The sequence below is a fragment of the Panthera uncia genome, assembly GCF_023721935.1.
Source record: "Panthera uncia isolate 11264 chromosome B3 unlocalized genomic scaffold, Puncia_PCG_1.0 HiC_scaffold_1, whole genome shotgun sequence".
Classification (NCBI taxonomy): domain Eukaryota; kingdom Metazoa; phylum Chordata; class Mammalia; order Carnivora; family Felidae; genus Panthera; species Panthera uncia.
The window spans coordinates 46,079,534-46,104,049 of NW_026057582.1; the positions used below are offsets into that span (position 1 = coordinate 46,079,534).

At 35.8% G+C, this 24,516-nt stretch overlaps 1 protein-coding gene across 4 annotated transcripts in view; it reads left to right on the top strand.

Annotated features, from left to right (window-relative positions):
* The window catches only part of TXNDC16 (thioredoxin domain containing 16), a 138,070-nt gene that overhangs the window by 113,365 nt on the left and 189 nt on the right, over positions 1 to 24,516 (top strand). For 3 of the 4 annotated variants that reach the window (XM_049611561.1, XM_049611560.1, XM_049611562.1), the window contains 2 exons: positions 1,934 to 2,124; positions 22,628 to 24,516. The exon at positions 22,628 to 24,516 is cut by the window's right edge and continues 189 nt beyond it. In XM_049611561.1, coding sequence (XP_049467518.1) covers positions 1,934 to 2,124; positions 22,628 to 22,896 — 460 coding nt within the window. In that variant the 3' untranslated portion in view covers positions 22,897 to 24,516. Of the gene's footprint in view, positions 1 to 1,933; positions 2,125 to 14,496; positions 14,593 to 22,627 lie in introns of all 4 variants that reach the window. The other variant, XR_007453432.1, reaches the window with a different exon arrangement.

Below are 24,516 nucleotides of genomic sequence, written 5' to 3' on the forward strand. Positions count from 1 at the left end.
TCTGCCTCTTCAGTTCGTGTTATGGCCACCTCCATTTATTTTGCACCTCATTTATAACATTTTTTAATATCTCATGACTATTTCTTAGTCCCTTGATATCTGTAGCAATAGATCTCTGCTGTCCTCTATGTTTTTTCCAACCCAGTGATTAATTTTATGACTATTATTCTAAATTCTTGTTCTATTATATTGCTTAAATCAGTTTTGATCAATTCGTTAGCTGTTGCTACTTCCTAGAGTTTCTTTTGAGGATAATTCTTCCGTTTCGTCATTTTGGGTAGTCCATGCAGTAGCTCCAAACTGCAGGGCACTTCCCCTGTGCTGTAGGGAGTAACTTGTGTTGGTTGGCAGGGCCACAGTCAGACCTGATGTCTGCCCCCAGCCCACCACTGGGGCCACAGTCAGACTGGTGTGAACCTTATCTTCCCCTCTCCCAGGGTCAGGACTCACTGCGGAGTGGTGTGGCCCCTGCCTGGGCTACTTGCACACTGCCAGGCTTGTGGTGCTGCTTCGATGGGATCTGGCCAAGGGCATATTAGCCGGGGTGGATCCACAAGGTGCACAGGGGCAGGAGGGGCAGGCTTACCTAGCTTTGCAATGGGTGGTCCCCTGCAGGAGGAGCCCTGCAGCTCCGGGAGGGAGGCAGACCCGTCAGAGGGATGGATGCACAGAAGCACAGCGTTGGGTGTTTGCGTGGTGCAAGCAAGTTCGGTGACGGGAACTGGTTCCCTTTGGAATTTCGGCTGGGGGATGGGAGAGGGAAATGGTGTTTGCCTCTGCCTTTGTTCCCTGCCCAGCTGAGCTCTGTCTTCCAGGGCTCAACAACTCTCTCTCCCAGCATCCTCTTGCCCTCCCTGCTCTTGGAGAGCAGAGCTGTTGACTATTAACATTCCAGAAATTAAGTCCCTCTGGCTATCAGAACTCACGCAGTCCGGCCCCTCTACTTTTGTGAGCCGGACTTTGGGAGCTCTGCCTTGCCGCACGGGGTCCCCCTCCGGTGCCCTGACTCCTTCCTACCAGTCCTTGTAGCATGCACCGCCTCTCCACCCTTCCTACCTTCTTCCATGGGCCTCTTGTCTACGCTTGGCTCCAGAGAGTCTGTTCTGCTCGTCTGGCAGTTTTCTGGCTTATTTAGGCAGATGTGGGTTGGAATCTAAGCGATCAGCAGGATGAGGTGAGCCCAGCCTCCTCCTACGCCACCATCTTCCATGCTTCAGCTCCTAAAAAAATTGTTTAATGTTTATTTATTTTTGAGAGAGAGGTAAAGACAGAGTGCAAGTGGGAGAGGGGCAGAGAGCAAGGGAGACATAGAATCTGAAGCAGGCTCCAGGTTCTGAGCTATCAGCACAGAGCCCGACACGGGACTCCAACCCATGAACTGTGAGATCAGGACCTGATCTGAAGCTGGACACTTACCTGACTGAGCCTCCCAGGTGCCCCAGGAAAGCTGGGTATCCTAAAAGTTATGGTTTCCATGTTTGTTCATAATTTTAAAAAGTATTTTTAATTTTAAATTAACCCCTTTCTCTTTTTATCTGAGGAAAAACAATTTTATTTGTAGTATTTATTATAAGTATCTTATTTTATAGTTAGTAACCATTTAATTTTTGAGTTGACATGTGATCAGACACTTAGCTCAACTTTGGGAGGAACCTACTGATTATATCAAACCTAAATTGACAAATCTTTGAACTATGACTGGCTTTCATGAAAATATCACTGTCTTTTTTTTCTCCTGAGAGAAACACAGTGCCCATTTCTTTAAGAATCTGACTACTAATAACATAATTATAGACCTCTTAGTTTTTAGGGCATCTTTTTATAAACTTAATGATGTGATACTATATTTAAAGTTTAATGTTATACAAACTATTATTTTCATAATTTTATTATAGAAAGAAATACTAACATATTCAATTGCTCCCTTTTGTAGAAAGAATACTCCTGCGGGAAGAGGAATCCTACAGACATACTTTAATGCTCTGCCTCCCCTTCCTCTTATTGTTGTGGTGAATCTGCATTCAGGTGGCCAGGTATTTGCATTTCCTTCAGAACAGGCAATCACTGAACAAAACCTTTTACTGTGGCTTAAGAAGTTAGAAGCAGGACTTGAGAGTCCTATCAGTAAGTTTTCTGTTTTAATACACAAAGTTCTATATTTTCATAGATTTTTAAACTTATATTATAACTAATGAATGCTAAAATTAATTGAATTGTAATGTTTATAAGTATCCTAAATATTAATATGTTGATAGAACTATCCATGGGACAGTCTTTTTGGGGGTATTTATTACTCCCATAAATTACTACCATTAAGTTTAATGATAGTAACTAACATTTATTAAATGCTTAGTGATTCACATGTGTTATCTCATGAATTCTCCTAAGAGTCATAGGAAGTATTGTTACTCTAGAAGAGTAAGATAACTAGTTTAAAGTCACATAATTAACCAGTAAATGAGGAAACTTAGATTCCAACCAGCATCTCCTTTAGTCCAGAGCCAGAATTTGGAACCACAAGAAAATAGATCTGGGTTGAGAATTTACCTATTTATTTTTATTTTTATTTAATTTATTTTTTTATTTTACATCCAAGTTAGGTAGCATATAGTGCAACAATGATTTCAGGAGTAGATTCCTTAATGCTTCTTACCCATTTAGCCCATCTCCCCTCCCACAACCCCTCCAGTAACCCTCTGTTTGTTCCCCATATTTATAAGTCTCATGTTTTGTTCTCCTCCCTGTTTTTATATTATTTTTGCTTTCCTTCCCTTATGTTCATCTGTTTTGTATCTTAAAGTCCTCATATGAGTGAAGTCATATGATATTTGTTTTTCTCTAATTTAGCTTAGCATAATACCCTCTAGTTCCATCCATGTAGTTGCAAATGGCAAGGTTTCATTCTTTTTGATTGCTGAGTAATACTCCATTGTGTGTACACACACACACACACACACACACACACACACACACACACCATCTTCTGTATCCATTCATCCATAGATGGACCTTTGGGCTCTTTCCATACTTTGGCTATTGTTGATAGTGCTGCTATAAACACTGGGGTACAAGTGCCCCTGTGCATCAGCACTCCTGTATCCCTTGGATAAATACCTAGTAGTGCAATTGCTGGGTCGTAGGATAGTTCTGTTTTTAGCTTTTTGAAGAGCCTCCATACTGTTTTCTAGAATGGCTGCACCAGTTTGCATTCCCACCAGCAGTGCAAAAGAGATCCTTTTTCTCTGCATCCTCACCAACATCTGTTGTTGCATCAGTTGTTAATGTTAGCCATTCTGACAGGTGTGAGGTGGTATCTCATTATGATTTTGATTTGTATTTCCCTGATGATGAGTGATATGGAGCATTATTTCATGTGTTGGTTGGCCATCTGGATGTCTTCTGAAACAGGAAGAAATAGAAAATTTGAACAGACCCATAACCAGTAAAGAAATTGAATTAGTAATCAAAACTTTCCCTAAAAACCAGAGTCCAGGGCCAGATTAAATTTCCAAAAATTTAAGGAAGAGTTAATACCTATTCTCTTGAAGCTGTTCCAAAAAATAGAAATGGAAGGAAAACTTCCAAACTCTTTCTATGAAGCCAGCATTACCTTGATGCCAAAAGCAGACAAAGACCCCACTAAAAAGGAGAACTATAGACTAACTTTCCTGATGAACATGGATGCAAAAATCTTCAACAAGTTATTAGCTAACTGGATCCAACAACACATTAAAAAAATTATTCCCCACAACCAAGTGATTTATACCTGGGATGCAGGGCTGGTTCAATATCCACAAAACAATCAATATGATTCATCATATCAATAAAAGAAAGGACAAGAACCACATGATCCTCTCAATGGATGCAGAGAAAGCATTTGACAAAATACAGCATCCTTTCTTGATAAAAACTCTTAAGAAAGTATGTATAGTAGGATCATACCTCGAGATCATAAAAGCTATGTATGAAAGACCCAATGCTAATATCATCCTTAGTGGGGAAAAACAGAGAGCCTTCCCCCAAGGTCAGTAACAAGACAGGGATGTCCACTCTCACCACTGTTATTCAACATATTTTTGGAAGTCTTAGCCTCAGCAATCAAACAACACAAATAAAAGACATCCAAATCGTCCAGGAGGAGGTCAAACTTTCACTCTTCACAGATAACATGATACTCTGTATGGAAAATCCAACAAAACATTCCACCAAAAACCTGCTAGAACTGATCTAAAATATCCCTAGCATTTTTCACAAAGCTAGAAGAAACAATCCTAAAATTTGTATGGAACCAGAAAAGATGCAAAATAGCCAAAGCAATCTTAAAAAAGAAAAGCAAACCTGAAGGCATCACAATTCCAGACTTTAAGTTATGTTACAAAGATGTAGTGATCAAGACAGTATGGTACTGGCATAAAAACAGACACATAGATCAATAGAATAGAATAAAATGCCCAGAAATGGACTCACAAGATATGGTCAACTATTTGACAAAGCAGGAAGGAATATCCATTGGAAAAAAGACAGCCTCTTCATCAAATGGTGTTGGGAAAACTAGATAGCAACATGCAAAAAAAAAGAAACTGTACCAGTTTTTTATACCATACACAAAAATTCAAAATGGATGAAAGACCTAAATATGAGACAGGAAACACTCAAAAATCCTAGAGGAGAACACAGCCTCTTTGTGACATCAGTCATAGCAACTTCTTACTAGAGACATCTCCAGAGGCAAGGAAAACAAAAATAAAAGTGAACTATTGGGACTTCATCAAGATAAAAATCTGCACAGGGAAAGAAACAATGGGCAATACTAAAAAGTAGCCTACAGAATGGAGAGAATACTTGCAACATACATATCTGATAATGTGTTAGTTTCCAAAATTTATAAATAATTTATCAAACTGAACACCCAAAAAACAAATAATCCAGTTAAGATATGGCCTGAAGACATGAATAGACATTTTTCCAAAGAAGATATCCAGATGGCTAATAGACACAGGAAAAGATGCTCAACATCACTCATCATCAGGGAAATGCAAATCAAAACTACAATGAGGTATCAGTTCACACTTATCAGAATGGCTAAAATTAACAATACACAAAACACCAGATGTTGGTGAGGATGTGGAGAAAAGAGAACCTTCTTAACATTGTTGGAAATGCAAACTGGTGCAGCCACTCTGGATAACAGTATGAAGGTTCCTCTAAAAGTTAAAAATAGATCTACCCTACAATATGACAGTTACACTACTAGATATTTATCCAGACGAAATAAAAATATTGATTTGATGGGATATATGCATCTTGATGTTTATAGCAGCATTGTCAACAATAGCCACATTAGGGAAAGAGCTCAAATGTCCATCAACTGATGAATGTATAAAGAAAATGTGTGTGTGTGTGTGTGTGTGTGTATTTATATACATACATACATGCATACATACATACATATAATGGAACATTAGTCATCAAAAAAAATGAAATCTTGCCATTTGCAACAGTATGGATGGAGCTAGAGTGTATTATGCTAAGCGAAATAAGTCAGAGAAGGACAAATACCATATAATTTCACTCATGTGGAATATAAGAAATGAAACAGATGGACATAGGGAAGCAAAAAGAGAGGCAAACAATAAAACAAACTCTTAACTATAGAGAACAAATTGAGGGTTGCCGGAGAAGAGGTGGGTGGGGAGATGGGTTAAAACAGTAATGGATATTAAGGGCACTTGTGTTGAGCACTGGGTGTTAAATGTAAGTGATGAATCACTAAATTTTATTTCTAAAACTAATATTACACTATGTTAAGTAACTAGAATGTAAATAAAAACTTGAATCTAAAAAAAAAAAAAAAACTATGAAAAAGAACCCATCAGACCTGAAGAATACAATTGAAAGGAAAAAAATGTTAGAGGGAATCAAAGTAGATTAGAGAATGCAAAGAATGGATGGAAGGGTAGTGCAAATCATTCAAGCTGAAAAGAAAAAAGAAAAAAATAATTAAAATGATGATAGTTTAATAGATCTCTGAGACAACAAGCAGATGGACATTTGCATTCTGGGGGGCATGGGATGCTTGAGGGAGAAAGGGGCAGAAACATTTGAAGAAATAATAGCTGAAAACTTCCCTAACCTGGGGAAAGAAATAGACATGCAGATCTAGGAAGCACAAAGAGCCCCAAGTGAATCCAAAGAGGTCCACACTAAGACATAACCATTAAAATGACAATAATTAAGGATGAAGAGAGAATCTTAAGAGCAGCAAGAGAAAATCAACTAGTCTTACGGGTATTCCCTTGTGTGTAACTCTCAGCTGATTTTTTCAGCAGAAGCTCTGCAGGCCAGAAGGGAATAGCATAATATAGTCAAAGTGCTGAAGGGAAAACCTTTCAACCCAGAATACTCTACTTGGCAAGGTTATCATTCACAATTGAAGGAAAGACAAAGAATTTGCCAGACAAACAAATATTAAAGGTGTTCATCACCAGTAAACCAGCCTTACAAGGAATGCTAAAGAGACTTATTTAAATGGAAAAGAAAAGGCCATAACTAGAAGGAAGTTATGAAAGGAAAAAAATCTCACTGTTAAAAGCAGACATAAAGATAGTGGATCAGTCACTTATAACTAGAGTGAATATTAAAAGACAAAAGTAGTCAAATCTACCATCTCTAAAGTTATTAATTAATGGACACACAGAAGAAAAAGATGCATAATATGACACCAAAGACATAAAACTTTGGGGCGGGAGAAACTAGTAAACATGTAGTGCTTTTAGGATGTTTTCAAACTAAAGTGACCATCCATTTAAAATGGACTACTTTATACAGAGTGTGTTTTATATGAACCTCATGGTAACCACAAACCAAAAGCTATAATAGATACTCAAAAAATAAGGAGAAAGGAATCCTAACATTAAAGAAAGTTATCAAGTCACAAGGAAAGAGGACAAGAGAATGAAGGAACATATTGGAACTACAAAAACAACTAGAAAAATGTTAACAAAATGGCAATAAGTACACACCTATCAATAATTATTTTTTTAAGATTTTATTTCTAAGTAATCTCCACACCCATTGTGGGGCTTGAATACACAATCCCAAGATCAAGTGTTGCATGCTGTACTGACTGAGCCAGCCAAGCAACCCTCAATAACTACTTTAAATTTAAGTAGGCAAAAATGTTCCAATCAAAAGACACAGAGTAACTGAATAGATGAAAAAAGTAAGGCCCATCTATATATTTCCTACAAGAGACTCACTTCAGACTTACAGATGCAGACTGAAAGTGAAAGATTGAAAAAAGGTATTTCATGCAAATGGAAACAAAATGAAGCTGGGGTAATACTTCTATCAGGAAATATAGACATTAAAACAAAGACTGTAACAAGGAACAGTGAAGGGCATAACAATAACAAAGGGATCAACCCAACAAGAAGATTAACAGTTGTAAATATCTATGCACCCAACATAGGAACACCTAATTATATAAAGCAAATATTAACAGACATAAAGGGAAAAATTGACAGTAATACAATACTAGTAGGGGACTTTTAACACTCTGGTTACTTCAATGGAAAGATCATCCAGACTGAAAATCAATAAGGAAACAGTGAGTTTGAATGACATAGTCCATTAGATGGACTTAATAGATATATACAGAACATTTTATACAAAACAACAGAATACACATTTATTTCAAGTACATATGGAACATTCTCCAGGAAAGATGACAGGTTAGGCCACAAAACAAGTCTCAATAAACTTAAGAAGAATGAAATCATATCATGCATTTTTCCCACCACAATGGTATGAAACTAGAAATAGAAGGAAAAAAAGCTGGAAGAAAACCCCACAAACACATAGTGGTTAAACAACATATCACCAAACAACCAGTGGGTCAACAAAGAAATCAAAGAGCAAATTAAAAACAAACAAAAAAACAAAAAAACTAGAGACAAATGAAAATGGAAACTCATGGGTTCAAAATGTTTGAGAGGCAGCAAAAATAAGAGTGCAGTCTATAGCAATATAGACCTACTTCAGGAACAAGAAAACTTATACACCCTTATACCTAAAGGAACTGGAAAAAGAACAAAGCCCAAAGTTATGGAAGGAAGGAAATAATAAAGATTAAAGTGGAAATAAATGAAGTAGAGACTAAAAAAATAGTAGAAAAGATCAATGAAACTAAGGTGTGATTCTTTGGAAAGATAAACAAAATTGATAGACCTTTAGCCAGACTCATCGAGAGAGAGAGAGAGAGAGACAGAGACAGAGACAGAGACAGAGAGAGAGAGAAGACTCAAATACCCTCAGGATGAAAGAGAAGTTATAACACCACAGAAATACAAAGGATTATAAGGGACTACCATGAAAAATTATATGCTAAATAATTTGACAACCTAGAGGAAATGGATAAATTCCTAGAAATTTACAAACTTCCATGACCAAACCAGGAAAAAATAGGAAGTTTAAATAGACCAATTACTTCCACCAACATTGAATCAGTAATAAAAAAACTTCCAACAAACAAAAGTTCTAGACCAGATGGTTTCACAGGTGAATTCTACCAAAAATAAAGAATTAATATCTATCCTTCAAAGTATCCCAAAAGTCTAAGAGGAAAGAATTCTTCCACATTTATTCTATAAGCCCAGCATTACCCTAATACCAAAACCAGACATAGATGCTACAAGAAAAAAAAAGAAAAGAAAGAAAATTACAGACCAACATCCCTGATGAACATAGATGAAAAAATCTGTAACAAAATATTAGCAAAATGAATTTAAAATATATTGAAAGCATCATTCAGCATAGTCAAATGGGATTTATTTCAGGGATGCAAGGATGGTTCAGTATCTGCAAATCAATCAACAGGCTATGCCACATTAGAAAAATGAAAGATAAAAATTATGTAATCATCTCAATAGATGCAGAAAAAGCATTTGATAAAATTCAACATCTGTTCATATGAACGAACTCTCAAGAAAATGAGTACAGAGGGTATGTACCTCAATATAAGAAAGGCCATATACATCAAAACCACAGCTAACATCATACTCAATGATGAAAAGTTGAAAGCTTTTCCTTTAAGATGAGGAACAAGAAAAGATGCCCATCCACTCTCACCACTTTCCTAGCTATAGCAATCAGACAAGAAAAAAAAAAAAAAATCAAAGACATTCAAATTGATAAGTGGAAGTAAAACTGTCATTATTTACAGATGACCTGATACCATATATAGAAAACCCTAAAAACTCTACCAAAAAAAACTATTAGAACTGATAAATGAATTCAATAAAGTTGGAGGATACAAAGTTAATATTCAGAAATCTTTTATGTTTCTAAATACTAATTATGAACTAACAGAAAGAGAAATTAAGCAAACAATCCATTTACATCTGCATCCAAAAAAAAAAAAAAATACGTAGGGATAAATTTAACCAAGGAGGTAAAAGACCTGTACTCTGAAGACACTGATGAAAGAAATTGAAGACAACAAATGTAAAGATATACCATGCTCATGGACTGGAGGAATTAATACTGTTAATATGGCCATACTACCCAAAGCAATCTACAGATTCAATGCAGTCCGGATCAAAATACCAATAGTATTTTCACAGAACTAGAACAAATAATCCTAAAATCTGTATGGAACCACAAAAGACAGCCAAAGCAATCTTGAGAAAGAAAAACGAAGCTGGAGATATCACAATGTGAGGTTTCAAACAATATTACAAAGCTATATTAAAACAGAATGGTACTGGTAAAAAAACAGACACATGGATCAATGGAACAGAAGACAGAGCCCAAAAATAAACCCACTCTTATATGGTGAATTAATCTACAGCAAATGAGGCCAGAATATACAATGGGAAAAAGACAGTTTCTTCAATAAATTGTGTTAGGAAAACTAGATAGCTACATACCAGAGAATGAAACTGGATCACTTTCTTATACCATACACAAAAATAAACTCAAAATGGATTAAAGACCTAAATGTATAAAACTCCTAAATGAAAGCATAGGCAGAGGCATCTGGGTGGCTCAGTCAGTTAAGTGTCTGACTTCAGCTCAGGTCATAATCTCATGGTTTGTGGGTTTGAGCCCCACACCAGACTCTGTGCTGACAGCTCAGAGCCTGGAGCCTGTTTTGGATTCTGTGTCTCCCTCTCTTCTCTGCCCCTCTCCTGCTAGTGCATGCACATGGTCTCTCTCTCAAAAACAAATAAACTTAAAAAAAAAAAAAAAAGCATAGGCAGTAAACTCTTGGACATCAGCCTTAGCAATATTTTTCTAGATGTCTCTCCAGGCAAGGGAAACAAAAGTAAAATAAACAGTTGTAACAATATCAACCTAAAAAGCTTTTGCACGGCAAAAGAAACTATCAACAAATGAAAAGGGAACCTAATGAATGAGAGAAGATATTTGTAATGATACTGTAAATGATATATCTGATCAGGGGTTAATATCTAAAATATATAATGAACACATATATCTCAACACCAAGAAAACAAATAATCCAATTTAAAATGGGCAGAGGGCCTAATTAGACATTTTTCCAGATAAGACATACAAATGGCCAACAGACACATGAAAAAACGTTCAACGTCACTAATCATCAGGGAAATGCAAATCAAAACCACAATGAGATCTCACCTCATACTAGTCAGAATGGCTAGTATCAAAAAGACAAAAAATAGCATTGGCAAGGATGTGGAAAAAAGCAAACCCTTGTTCACTGTTGGTGAGAATGTAAATTGGTACAGCCACTGTGGAAAACAGTGTAGAGATTCCTCAAGAGATTAAAAATAAAATACCATGTGATTTAGTAATTTCAGTTCTGAGTATTTACCCAAAGAAATTGCAAACACTAATTTGAAAAGATACGTGCACCCCTATGTTTACTGCAGCATTATTTACATTATTTACAATAGCAAAGATATGGATGCAACCCAAGTGTCCATAGATAGATAAAGAAGTTGTGATATTTATACACAATGGAATATTGCTCATCCATAAAAAAGAATGAAATCTTGCCATTTGTGACAACGTGAATGGACCTAGAGTGATGCTAAATGAAATAAGAGAGAGGAACACAAATACTGTGTGATACCACTTATATGTAGAATCTAAAAAACATAACAGATACAGAACTGGTTTTCAGAGGGGAGGGGATTGGAGGAGGGATGGACAAAAGACACAAAGCGCATTAAGAGGTACAGACTTTCAGTTATAAAATAAGTCATGGGGATGAAAAGTACATCATAGGGAATGTAGTTAATATTCTAATTTTCTATGGTGACAGATGGTAACTAGATGTATGGTGATCATTTCATAATATATATAAATGTCAAATCATTCTGTTGTAACCTGAAACTAATATTGTATGTCAACAGTACTTCAATTAAAAAAAAATAAGTAAAAAAGGTGGTGATGTTCAAAGGTACAGAAACCTGAGCTCATTATCCAACCTCCTTGATTACTAATGGTGTGGCTCTAGGGAAGTCTTTGTTTCCTCCTCTGCAACTGTAAAATGAGATTAATAGTTCCTACTGTATGTCACATAATTATTTTAAAAATCAAGTAAAAGTAATGTACATAAAAATACTTTGTAAGGTGTAAAATCTGAAGTATTACCATTATTCTTATAGAGATCCTTTCATTCAAGGAACGTCAGTAGGGCTCTGATTCCTCAACTCAAAATTACCAAGAGGAAAGAACCAGAGTTATTTTCTTTTTAGTTTCCTGAGACTGGTGTATCTTCCATTGTAATTTTGTTAATGCCTTTGCCAAGTCACTCTTTGATTTCCATTATTTCTTTATATCAGTGTTCCTATTCTTAAATTATTCGTGCAGCCTCTGCAGCAGGAAAGAAGCAAACTGAGTAGTACTTTGGTGTATTGGGTCTTGTCTTCTGTGCTAACAGGACCTGCTGTCGTCACTCTTTGAGAGACAGATCTGAGATTGGGGTGTTGTAGCTACTCCCACAAAAGCCTGAATCTGTAATGCAATGCCATGTGTGTCTGCTTTACTATGCTTGTTGCACATCTTAATCTCTGTAAAATTGTGACAACTTGCTGTTCTTATTTGAGATTTCCATTTAACCTTCTTCAAGTTCGTTGGCCTTTTTAGGTCTTGATTTTCTCATCTATAAAATTGGGATAAAAATTATACTTACTTCACAGGATTGTAAAGATTAAAAGAATAATGTTGGGCACACAGTAAAGGCTCAATAAACGTTAACTATTATTATCATTACTAATTTGATAAAGCATTTATTATTCATACATGATGAGAGTACAGTTTTACTTGGAATTGAAAACATTGGGACCTTTGTACAGTTTTCTTAGCAAACAGCAGAATTGAAATGCCTACCTACAGGCATTTTGCCATCATGTCAGGCCACTAGGCTGCAGTGTTTACCTTACCTAGAAATAAATATGCTAGGTATTTGTTATGTTTCAAGTTGGACTTTCCTTAAGGATAACTTAATGTCTTTAATAAACATACTTTATCTGCATTTTGCAAACAACAAACATTCTTACCTCTTACCTATTCCTTATATTGAAGAAAATATTTTAAATGTTGGTCACTTTTGAATCTGCTAACCTCACAACAGTAATTTTAAATATCAACTACAGGTGTAGCCTAAATTTAATAACCTGCCTATATACCATGTACTAGGATTTCATATAATTGAGTCTGAATGAGGAAATTATATATCAAGTATAGATAAACTGCATATGTATTTATGCAAATTTTTCTTGGAGCTTTTAATCCGCCTCTGAAAATTTAAATTTATATGAATTTCCTAAGCTTTTAAAGGTATTTATTTCATTTATGAGACATGCTCAAGTTTGTATTTTATCAACATTATTTTTTTTCATGTTAATAGTATAGAGATTCTTTCACTGGAATTTATTTTTTAAAGGCTTACTTGCACATTTCCTTATTTCTCAAAATATTATTTTAAATGGGCAACTACACTCTAATTTTTTTATTGTAAAGTATGTCTACTAAATGGAGAAGAGTTAGCGAATTTACTTATATGTTATCAGATTAAATCAGTTTTTCTCTTCTGACCAATGTTTTAAAATAATGTTCAAATTCACTACCATGAAACCTATCTGAGACACTATCCAATCACTCTTTATAGTACAATTGATTCTATCACAATTTTTAAGTATTCTTGTCTATAGTTATTTTTATAAAATGAACTTGTTTTCATAAAGTGTATGGAAACTAAATCAAAAGCTTCAAAAACATCTATAGATGGATACTTGGGTTGCATCCATATCTTCACTATTGTAAATAATGCTGCAATAAACACAGGGTGCATGTATCTTTTCAAATTAGTGTAAATACTAGTACCGGAATTATTGGATCATATGGTATTTCCATTTTTATTTATTTATTTAATTTTTTATTTTTTTTATTTTTTAAAATTTATGTCCAAATTAGCATATAGAGAAACAATGATTTCAGGAGTAGATTCCTTAATACCCCTTACCCATTTAGCCCATCCCCCCTCCCACAACCCCTCCAGTAACCCTCAGTTTGTTCTCCATATTTATGAGTCTCTTCTGTTGTGTCCCCCTCCCTGTTTTTATATTATTTTTGTTTCCCTTCCCTTACGTTCATCTGTTTCTGTCTCTTAAAGTCCTCATATGAGTGAAGCCATATGATTTTTGTCTTTCTCTGACTAATTTCACTTAGTATAATACCCTCGAGTTCCATCCACATAGTTGCAAATGGCAAGATTTCATTCTTTTTGATTGCCGAGTAATACTCCACTGTATATATGTGTACACACCACATTTTCTTTATCCATTTGTCAATCAATGGACATATGGGCTCTTTCCATACTTTGGCTATTGTTGATAGTGCTGCTATAAACATGGGGGTGCATGTGTCCCTTTGAAACAGCACACCTGTATCCCATGGATAAATGCCTAGTAGTGCAATTGCTGGGTCGTAGGGTAGTTCTATTTTTAGTTTTTTGAGGAACCTCCATACTGTTTTCCAGAGTGGCTGCACCAGCTTGCATTCCCACCAACAATACAAAAGAGATCCTCTCTCCACATCCTCACCAACATCTATTGTTGCCTGAGTTGTTCATGTTAGCCATTCTGACAGGTGTAAGGTGGTATCTCCTTGTGGTTTTCATTTGTATTTCCCTGATGATGAGTGATGTCGAGCATTTTTTCATGTGTTGGTTGGCCATCTGGATATTTTCCTTGGAGAAGTGTCTGTTCATGTCTTTAGCCCGTTTCTTCACTGGATTGTTTTTTGGGTGTTGAGTTTGATAAGTTCTTCATAGATTCTGGATACTAACCCTTTATCTGAAATGTCATTTGCAAATAGCTTCTCCCATTCTGTCGGTTGCCTTTTAATTTTGCTGATTGTTTCCTTCGCTTTTAATAAAAAGCAGACGCTTTTTATTTTGATGAGGTCCCAGTAGTTCATTTTTGCTTTTGTTTCCCTTGCCTCTAGAGACGTATTGAGTAAGAAGTTGCTGCAGCCAAGATCAAAGAGGTTTTTGCCTGCTTTCTCCTCAAGGATTTTGATGGCTTCCTGTCTTACATTGAGGTCTTTCATCCATTTTGAGTTTATTTTTGTGTATGGTTTAAGAAAGTTGTCCAGGTTCATTCTTTTGCATGTTGCTGTCCAGTTTTCCCAGCACCACTGTCTTTATTCCATTGGATATTCTTTCCTGCTTTGTAAAAGATTAGTTGGCCATACATTTGTGGGTCCATTTCTAGGTTCTCTATTCTGTTCCATTGATCTGAGTGTCTGTTCTTGTGCCATCCATTTAAATTTTTTGAGATGTTTTCCAATGTTTTCCACATTGGCTGAACCAGTTTACATTCCCACCAATACTCCACACGGGTTCTTTTTTTTCCACATGCTCACCAACATGGATGGACTTAAAGGGTATTGCACTAAGGGAAATAAGTGAGAGAGAGACAAATACCATATGCTTCCACTTCTATGTGGAATCTGAAGAACAAAACTAATGAACAAGGAAAAAGCCTAGACGTATAACTACAGAGAACAAACTGATGGTTGCCTGAGAGGAAGGGTAAAGGGGGGATGGGAAAAAACAGGTGAAGGTAAGTGGGAGATACAGGCTTCCAGCTATGTAATGAATAAGTCATGGGGATGGAAAGGTATAGCATAGGGAATATAGTCAATGCTATTTTAATGGAATTACGTGGTGAGAGATGGTAACTACACTTATGGTGAGTGTAGCATAACATAAAAATTTATTGAATCAATATGTTACACACCTGAACGTAATATAACTGTGTGTGTCAAATACACTGAAATTTAAGAAAAAAAATTTTCAAAAACGAAATGCTTTAAAATGTAAAGGAATACTTGTCTAAACAATAAATGTGTTTGTTCCAAAAAAAATTTTCTGTAATGATTCATAAGAAATAGTTGCAGGGGAACTTCTTGGGAAAATGACAAGAAGATCCTAAATTTACCTCATCCCATGGATACAACTAGATAACACCCACATCAATGTAAAAACCCAGAAAATGACTCAAAAACTGTCGGAATAGACTCTTCACAGCTAATTGTAGACAAGGGGCGGCAAAGAAGGTATAAAGGGCAGAGACATGGTGGGCAGCTAAAGAGACCCACAAGACTATCCTCAGGAGAGAGAGACCCTGCAGGCTCACAGAGGAAAGAGAAACAGACCCTCACACAAAACACTACAGTCATGGGAAACCCACATGGGGAAGACAAACCCCCACATTTTGGCTTTGAAAACCAGAGAAGCCTAATTTTATAAGTTCTTACAACCAGCAGGGCTTAACACTTAGAATGTTAAAATTTAGTGGGTTCTCTGGGAGAACTTGGAGGGTGGAGTCCCCACCCTTAAAGAGCATAATAAACAGCCAAACAGAGATACAGAATATAAGAAGCAGTTTGAAAAACACTTGGGGTATATCAGAAGGAGATTTATTTACTAATCTCAGTGTGTGCTGGGGGTGGCAGGGATCTCTAGGAGACTTCTCTAGGAAGCAAAAGGAGCTGGCAGGCACCACTTCCCTCCCCTGCCTGCCCCCCAGCCTAGATACATGACACCTGGGGGAAACAGCTCAGTGCCAACACTCTCCACCTAACTTACTAATCCTCCTTTGCATTCTCCAGTGGACATGCCCCTCCAATATGCCTTTGGCTGGAGCCTATCCAAAGTGCTGCCACAAGCATGGCAGTGTACCAGCAGCTGTGACAGGGACCAGCACCACTTCAAAGTGGTCCAGCTGGTCTTGGAGAGAGAAGAAGATAACCACAAACACCAGTCCAAATGCAGCCCCAGCAGTGGGCTGGGGGAAACCAGTTGGTCAGACTGCAGGCCCCACCCACCAACAGAAGCTCCTCAGGGGACAATACAGGGAAAGTGCCCTGTGCTACTGCATCTCTGGCAAATACCTGTTCTGGCTCAGCTGAAGCCCAAGGTGGCCCCAGACTGGCCCACTAACAACACAGGATTGCCCTGTCCACAGCAGGCAGAGTCATTGCAGACAACTGCACTGAAGCAAAAGTGGCTCAACTACAATAGGCACAACAACAACATTCATGAAGCACCAGGTTCTGGTGAACAGGGGACCCTGGAATCCAGGGCACTACAGTACCTCCTCTTCACAAGGCCACTATTTTCAAAAGCAGGAGACATACCTGACTTTCCTAACACAATGAAACAGAGTTCGAAAAAATGAGACAGAAGAATATGTCCCAAATGAAAGAACAGAACAAAAATCACAGCAAGAGAGCTAAACAAAATGGAAATAAGTCATATGCCTCACAGAGAATTTAAAGTAATGGTCATAAAGATACTTGCTAGACTTGAGAAAAGAGTGGAGGACCTCAGTGAGACCTTTAACAAAGATCTATAAAACAAAAAAGAATCAATCAGAGATTAACTCAATAACAAAGTAAAAATACACTAGATGGAATAAACAGAAGACTAGAAGAAGCAGAAGAATGGATTGGCAACTTGGAGGAAAGCAGTTAAGCTGAAAGAAAAAATAATGAAAAATGAAAATAGACATAAGGAACTCAGTGACACCATCAAGTGTAATAACATTTGCATTATAGGGATCTCAGAAAGAGAAGAGAGAGAAAAGCAGGCAGAAAATTTATGTGAAGAAATAACAGCTGAAAACTTCCCAAACCTGGGAAAAGAAACAAATGTAGATCCAGGAGGCACAGAGAGCCCCCAACAAAATCAACCTAAGGAGGTCTGCACCAAGACACGTAATTAAAATGGCAAAAAGTACTGGTAGAGAATTTTAAAAGCAGCAAGAGAAAAGAAAACAGTTACTACAAGGGAAATCCCATAAGGCTGTCAGATTTTTCAGTAGGAATCTTGCAGGCTGCAAGAGAGTGGCATGATATATTCAAAGTGCTGAAAGGACAATCTCTGGTGCCAAGAATATCTAGTGAAGCTGTCATTTAGAGTAGAATGAGAGGGGGTGCCTGGGTGGCTCAGTCAGTTAAGCATCCGACTTCAGCTTGAGTCATGATCTCACAGTTTGTGGGTTCGAGTCCCGCCTCGGGCTCTGTGCTGAGAGCCTAGAGCCTACTTCAGATTCTGTCTCCCTCTCTCTCTGCCCCTCCTCCACTCACCGTCTCTTTCTGTCTCTCAAAAAATGAGTAAAAACGTTAAAAAATATTTTTAGAATAGAAGGAGAGTTTCCCAGACAAACAAAAGCTGAAAGAATTCGTGACCATTAAAATAGCCCTATGAAAAATATTAAACAGGACTCTTTGGGTGGAAAGGAAAGCCCATGAGCAGGAGTAAGAAAAGTAGGAAGCACAAGAGCAGTAAAATTAAGTTTATATGTAAAAATCAGGAGATTCACAAAATAAAAGGATGTAAAGTATGACATCATATACTTAAAACATGGGACGAGTAAAGGATGGGTTCAAACTTAATATAGACTTAATATAGACTACACTACTATATGCATAAGATGTTACATATATATACCTAATGGTAACAACAAGTCAAAAACTAGTAACAGATATGCAAAAAAAGAGAGACAGAGACAGAGAGAGAAGGGAATCCAAGTATATCACTAAAGAAACCCAGTAAATCATGAGAGAATAAAGCAAGAGAATAAAGGAACAAAGAACTACTAAAACAACCATAAAACAAGTATCAAATGGCAGTAAATGCATACCTATGAATAATTACCTTGAATGTAAATGGACTAAATGCTACATTCAAAAAGACAGAATGAGGGAATGGATTAAAAACAGCAAGACCCATCTATATGCTACCTATAAGAGACTCATTTCAAACCTAAAGACACATGGAGATTGAAAGTGAACTGACAGAAAAGCATTTATCATGCAAATGGAAGTGAAAAGAAAGCCAGGGTAGCAATAGGTATATAATACAAAATAGACTTTAAAACAGATTATAACAACAGACCAAAAAAAGGACACTATATATTCATTAAAAAAACAATCCAAGAAGATATAAACAATGATAAATATTTATACATCAACATGGGAGCACCCAAATACATAAAGCAGCTAATAACAAACATAAAGGAAGTAATTGAGAGTAATACAATAATAGTAGGGAACTTTAACACCTCACATCAATGGGTAGATCACCCAAACAGAAAATCAACAAGGAAACATTGGCTTTGGATGACACATTGGACCAGATGGATCTAACAGATATTCAGAACATTCTATCCTAAAACAGCAGAATTCACATTCTCTTCAAGTGCACATGAAACATTCTCCAGAATAGAGCACATATTAGGCCACACAACAAGTCTCAATAAATTAAAAAAGACTGAAGTCATAATACTATGTGTCTATTCTGACCACAACTCTATGAAACTAGAAGTCAGTTACAAGAAAAAATATGGAAGAACACAACTACCTGGAGGTTAAGTAACATGCTATTAAACAATGAATGGGCCAACCAAGAAATCAAAAAGGAAATAAATACAGAGAGAATGGAAATAAATATAGACAGACAACAAAAATGAAAACATAATGGTCCAGAATCTTTGGGATGCAGCAAAAGTTGTTCTAAAAGGGAAGTTTAGAGCAATACAGGCCCACCTCAAGAAGCAAGAAAAATCTCTAATCTTTCACCTAAAGAAACTAGAAAAAGAACAAACAAAACCCAAAACCAGTAGAAGGAAGGAAATAATAAAGATCAGAGCCCATATAAAGTACAGAAAAGCTAAAAAAAAAAAAAAAAAAAAAAAAAAAAAAAAATCACTGAAACCAGGAGCTAGTTCTTTGAAAAGATCAACAAAATTGATAAACCTTTAGCCAGATCATGGGAGGAAAAAAAAAGTGAGAGGACTCAAACACATAAAATCAGAAATGATAGAGGCAAAATAACAATCGACACCACAGAAATACAAAGGATTATAAGAGAATATTATGAAAAAATCATATGCTATCAAATTGGACAACTTAGAAGAAATAGACAAATTCCTACACACCTAGAACCTCCCAGAACTGAATCAGGGAGAAACAAAAATTGAACAGACTGATTATCAGCAATGAAAATGAGTCAATAATCAAAGACTCCCAACAAACAAAAATCCAGGACCAGACAGCTACACAGGTGAATTCTACCAAACATTTAAGGAAGTTAATACCTTGTTCTCAAAATATTCCAAAAAATAGAAGAGTAAGGAAAGCTTTCAAATTCATTCTAGGAGGCCAGCATTACCACAATATCAAAATCAGATAAAGACCCTACAAAAAGGAACTATAGGCCAAAGCTCTGATGAAGATAGATACAAAAATCCTCAACAAAATATTAGCAAACAGTATTCAAAAATACATTAAGAAAATCATTCACCATGATCAAGTGGGATTTATTCCTGGGATGCAAGGATGGTTCAATATCCACAAATTATCATCAGTGTGATGTATCACATCAACAAGACCAAGGATAAAAACCATATGATCACTTCAGTAGATGCAAAAAAAAAAAAAACCAAAAAACATTTCACAAATCATAACATGCATTCATGATAAAAAGTCTCAACAAAGTAAGTTTACAGGGAACATACCTCAACATAATAAAGTCTGTATATGAAAAACCTACAGTTAACATCACTGAACTCAGTGAAAAATTGAGAGCTTTTCCTCTAAGAGTAGGAAAAAGAAAGGATGTCCACTGTCACCTCTTTTATTCAGCATGGTACTAGAAGTCCTAACCACAGCAATGAGACAAAAAGAAAAGGCATCCATATTGCTAAGGAAGAAGTAAATCTGTCACTATTTGTAGAGGACATGATCCTGTATGTAGAGAACCCTAAAGACTCCGTTAAAAAACTGATCAATGAATTCCATAAGGTTGCAAGATACAAAGTCAATATATTGAAATCCATTGCATTTCTGTACAGTAACAATGAAGTAGTAGAAAGAGATAGTAAGAAAACAATCCCGTTTAAAATTTCACCAAAAATAATAAAATACCTAGAAGTAAACTTAACCAAGGAGGTAAAAGAACTATACTATGAAAACTATAAAACATTGATGAAACAAAGACAACATAAACAAATGGAAAGATGTGCCATGCTTGTGGGTTAGAAGAATTAGTATTGTTAAAATGTCCATACTACCCAAAGCAATCTTCAGATTTTAATGTAATCCCAAACCAAATAGCAATATCATTTTTCACAGAACTAGAACAGCCCTAAAATGTGTATGGAACCAGAAAAAAAGACCCTGAAACAGCTAAAGCAATCTCGTGAAAGAATAAAATTGGAGGTATCACAATTCCAGATTTCAAGATGTACTACAAAGCTGTGGTAACCACAACAGTATGGTACTGGCATAAAAATAGACACACAGATCAATGAAACAGAACAGATAGCCCAAAAATAAACCTGCAATCATGTGGTCAATTAATCTTTGACAAAGGAGGTGAGAATATGTAATGAGAAAAAGATAGTCTCTTCAACAATGGTGTTGGGAAACTGGACAGCTACATGCAAAAGAATGAAACTGGACTACTTTCTCACACCACACACAAAAATAAACTCGAAATGGATTAGGACCTAAATGTGATGCCTGAAACCATAAAAATTCTAGAAGAGAGCAAAGGGAATAACCTCTTTGACATTGCCCATAGCAACATTTTTCTAATAATGTCTCCTAGGGCAAGGGAAACAAAAGCAAAAATAAACTATTGGGACCCACCAAAATAAAAAGCTTCTGCATAGCATAGGAAACAATCAACAAAACTAAAAGTCTACTGAATGGGAGAAGACATTCACAAATGACATGTCTGAGAGAGGGTTAATATCCAAAAAATATAAAGAACTTATGCAACTCAGCACCAAAAAACCAAATAATGCAATTAAAATATGGGCAGAAGACATGAACAGATAGTTCTCCAAAGAAGACATCCAGATGGTCAACAAACCCATGGAAAGATGCTCAACATCACTAATCATCAGAGAAATGCAAATCAAAACCATAATGAAATATCACCTCACACCTGTCAGGATGGCTAAAATAAAAAACACAAGAAACAACAAGTATTGATGAAGATGCAGAGAATAAGGAACCCTCATGCATTGTTGGGGGATTACAAACTGGAGCATCCCCTTTGGAAAACAGCATGGAGGGTCTCCAAAAAATTTAAAAAAAATAGAAGACCGTATGATTCAGTAATTCCACTATAGGGTATTTACCCATGAAATATGAAAATGCTAATTCAAAAAGATATATGCAGCATTTATGTTTATTGCAGCATTATTTACAACAGCCAAACTATGGAAGCAAGCTGTTTATTGATAGATAAATGGATAATGAGGATGTGGTATATATATATACAATGGAATATTACTCAGCCATAAAGAAATAATGAAGTCTTGCCATTTGCAACAGCATGGATGGACCTAGAAGTTATAATGCTAAATGAAATAAGTCAGAAAAACAAATACCATATGGTTTCACTCATATGTGGAATTTAAAAAACGAAACAAATTGAAGAAAAAAAGAGACAAACCAAAAAACAGACTCTTAATTACAGAGAACAAACTGATGATTACCAGAGGGAAGGTGGGTGGAGGGATGGGTGAACTAGGTAAAGGGATTAAGAGTACACTTAGCAAGATGAGCAGAGAGTAATGTGTAGAATTGATGAATCACTATATTGTATACCTGAAACTAATAAAACACTATGTTATTTATACTGGAATTAAAAAAAAATTTCAGTTTTTTGGGATAAAGTTGGGTAAGGTGGGAAACAGGAGGATTTTTCATATTAACTTGTATCTGTATGTAATCTCATTACCACATTGCTTTTTTTTTTTTTTTAACCTCAACAAAGGTTAACTAGCAGGGAGATTCTGGACCTAATTTTTTTCTATTGATACTAACTTTTATTTAGAATAGAATAGTTTGCAAATATAATATAAAAAATGAAAATGGCTAGTAATGACAGATGTATCAAGTTTCTTAGACAATGACAAAATCTAGTTTTGTTTAGATAAGTAAAAACTGATAAAGCCTTTACTCTTACACATATATTTTTCAAAATAAAATATTTTATAGTGTAACTGTATGATGATGTTATTATTAACCTTTGGTTGTATCTTCCTTCCAGCAATTTTACCTGCTCAGGAATGGAAACCTCCTCTTCCTGCTTATGATTTTCTAAGTATGATGGATGCCGCAGCATCTCAACATCCCACAAGGAAAGAGCCTGAGTGTACAAAAGAAACTAACATGCAAAAGAATGATAAAAAACAACATGAAGATAAATCAACAATCAGAAAAGAACCAGTTGAAACACTGAGAATAAAGCATTGGAATAGAAGTAATTGGTTTAAAGAAGGAGACAAATCATTTAGGCATGACAATAAAGAATTGTGATGCTCAAAAGAGTTATGAGCTGGTTTCATAGGGCTGTGGAGAGCTTTACAAAGTCTTTGTAGCTTATTTGGTAGACTGAAGAATTTATTATAAATTAATACTAAATCACTTCCAGTCTCTAGGCCATTGTTGTCCAATGGAAATATAATGTGAGCCATATATGTAACTTAGAATTTTATAGTAGCACCTTTAAAAAAAGTAAAAGCAGATGAAATTAATTTTAATATTTCACCAAGTATACCCAAACTAGCTCAGTTAACATAAAAATTACGATATTTTTACATTCTTTTTTTCTGTCAAGTCTTCAAAATCCAGTGCGTATTTCACCCTCACTATACATCTCCCTTCCGATGTGACTAGTGACTGACTACTGTATTGGATGTTCAGCTCTAGACAAAAACTGGTATAATTAATTTAACTTGGGTCTAGCCATGATATATTTTGAATTAGAATAAAAATTTAACTCTAGGTTAATCATAGTTGACTTCAGAGTGTTATCATACAGCTGGAAGTTGTATTTGCTTTGTTGTAGACATGATGTTAAAACCAGTGTTTTTAAACCAAGGAGTTTTGCCCCAAGGGGACATTTTGCAATGTCAAGAGACATTTTTGCTTGTGACTAGGGGTATTACTAGCATCTAGGGGTGGGTAGAGGCCACGGATGCTGCTAGATACCCTATCATGCATTGGACAGCCCCTCACAACAAAGAATTATCCTGCCCAAATATCAGTAGCGCCAAGGTTGAGTAATCTTGTTTGAAACTAACCTGTGGTAGAATGTTCTTATTCTGCTTAGTTATATTTGAAAAAAAATCTTGGATATTAAAGATAAATACATATCAGGTGGTCTTATCCCAATTATATCTGAACACAACCATATCTTTTATTATAAATTCTTTTTTATATTTTTGAGTAATGAGATAACACTAAAAAGGACTCAGGAGATGTATACACACACACACACACACACACACACACACACACACACGATTATATACATTATATATAGTTATGTATGATCTATAAGCCTTGTATGTTTATAATATATAAAAATGTATATAAGAGAATCTTAAAACCTCTTAATTCTACAAGTTATATTGCTAAGTTGAAGAGAATTTAAACATTCTGCTATCCTCTTCACAAAAAGGCTCCCCGATCTAAGCCATGTGTGAAATGTACCTTTGTAAGCTTTGGAAAAACCAATTGGTCTCCCTCATCTATATAATGGAGAGGAGAAGCCATAGAGCCTCATCTATATAATGAGAGGGAAAGATTAGCCAAAAAATTAATTTTTCATTCCAAAAGCACTTACTTGTCAGGGTGATCTGTTTGTAGCAGTTTGTCTCATTTTTGCTTGGTGCATATTTTTGAGACATTTGTTGAGAACATTGTACTTTGCACTCCACTATATTTCTCCCTTTTAATACCTCCTTGGGGTATCTGGTTCTTGAAATTTTCTGCACATACAGTTTGCCTAGTACAATTGGGTTCATAAATAGAATCTTAAAAAGCAAAAATAGCTATATTTCATTGTAACATAGATCATTTGCTACTGTTAGCACCCCCTTCTTGATATTTTTCCTGTAGCATGTAATGGATATTATTTCAGTTCATTCTCAT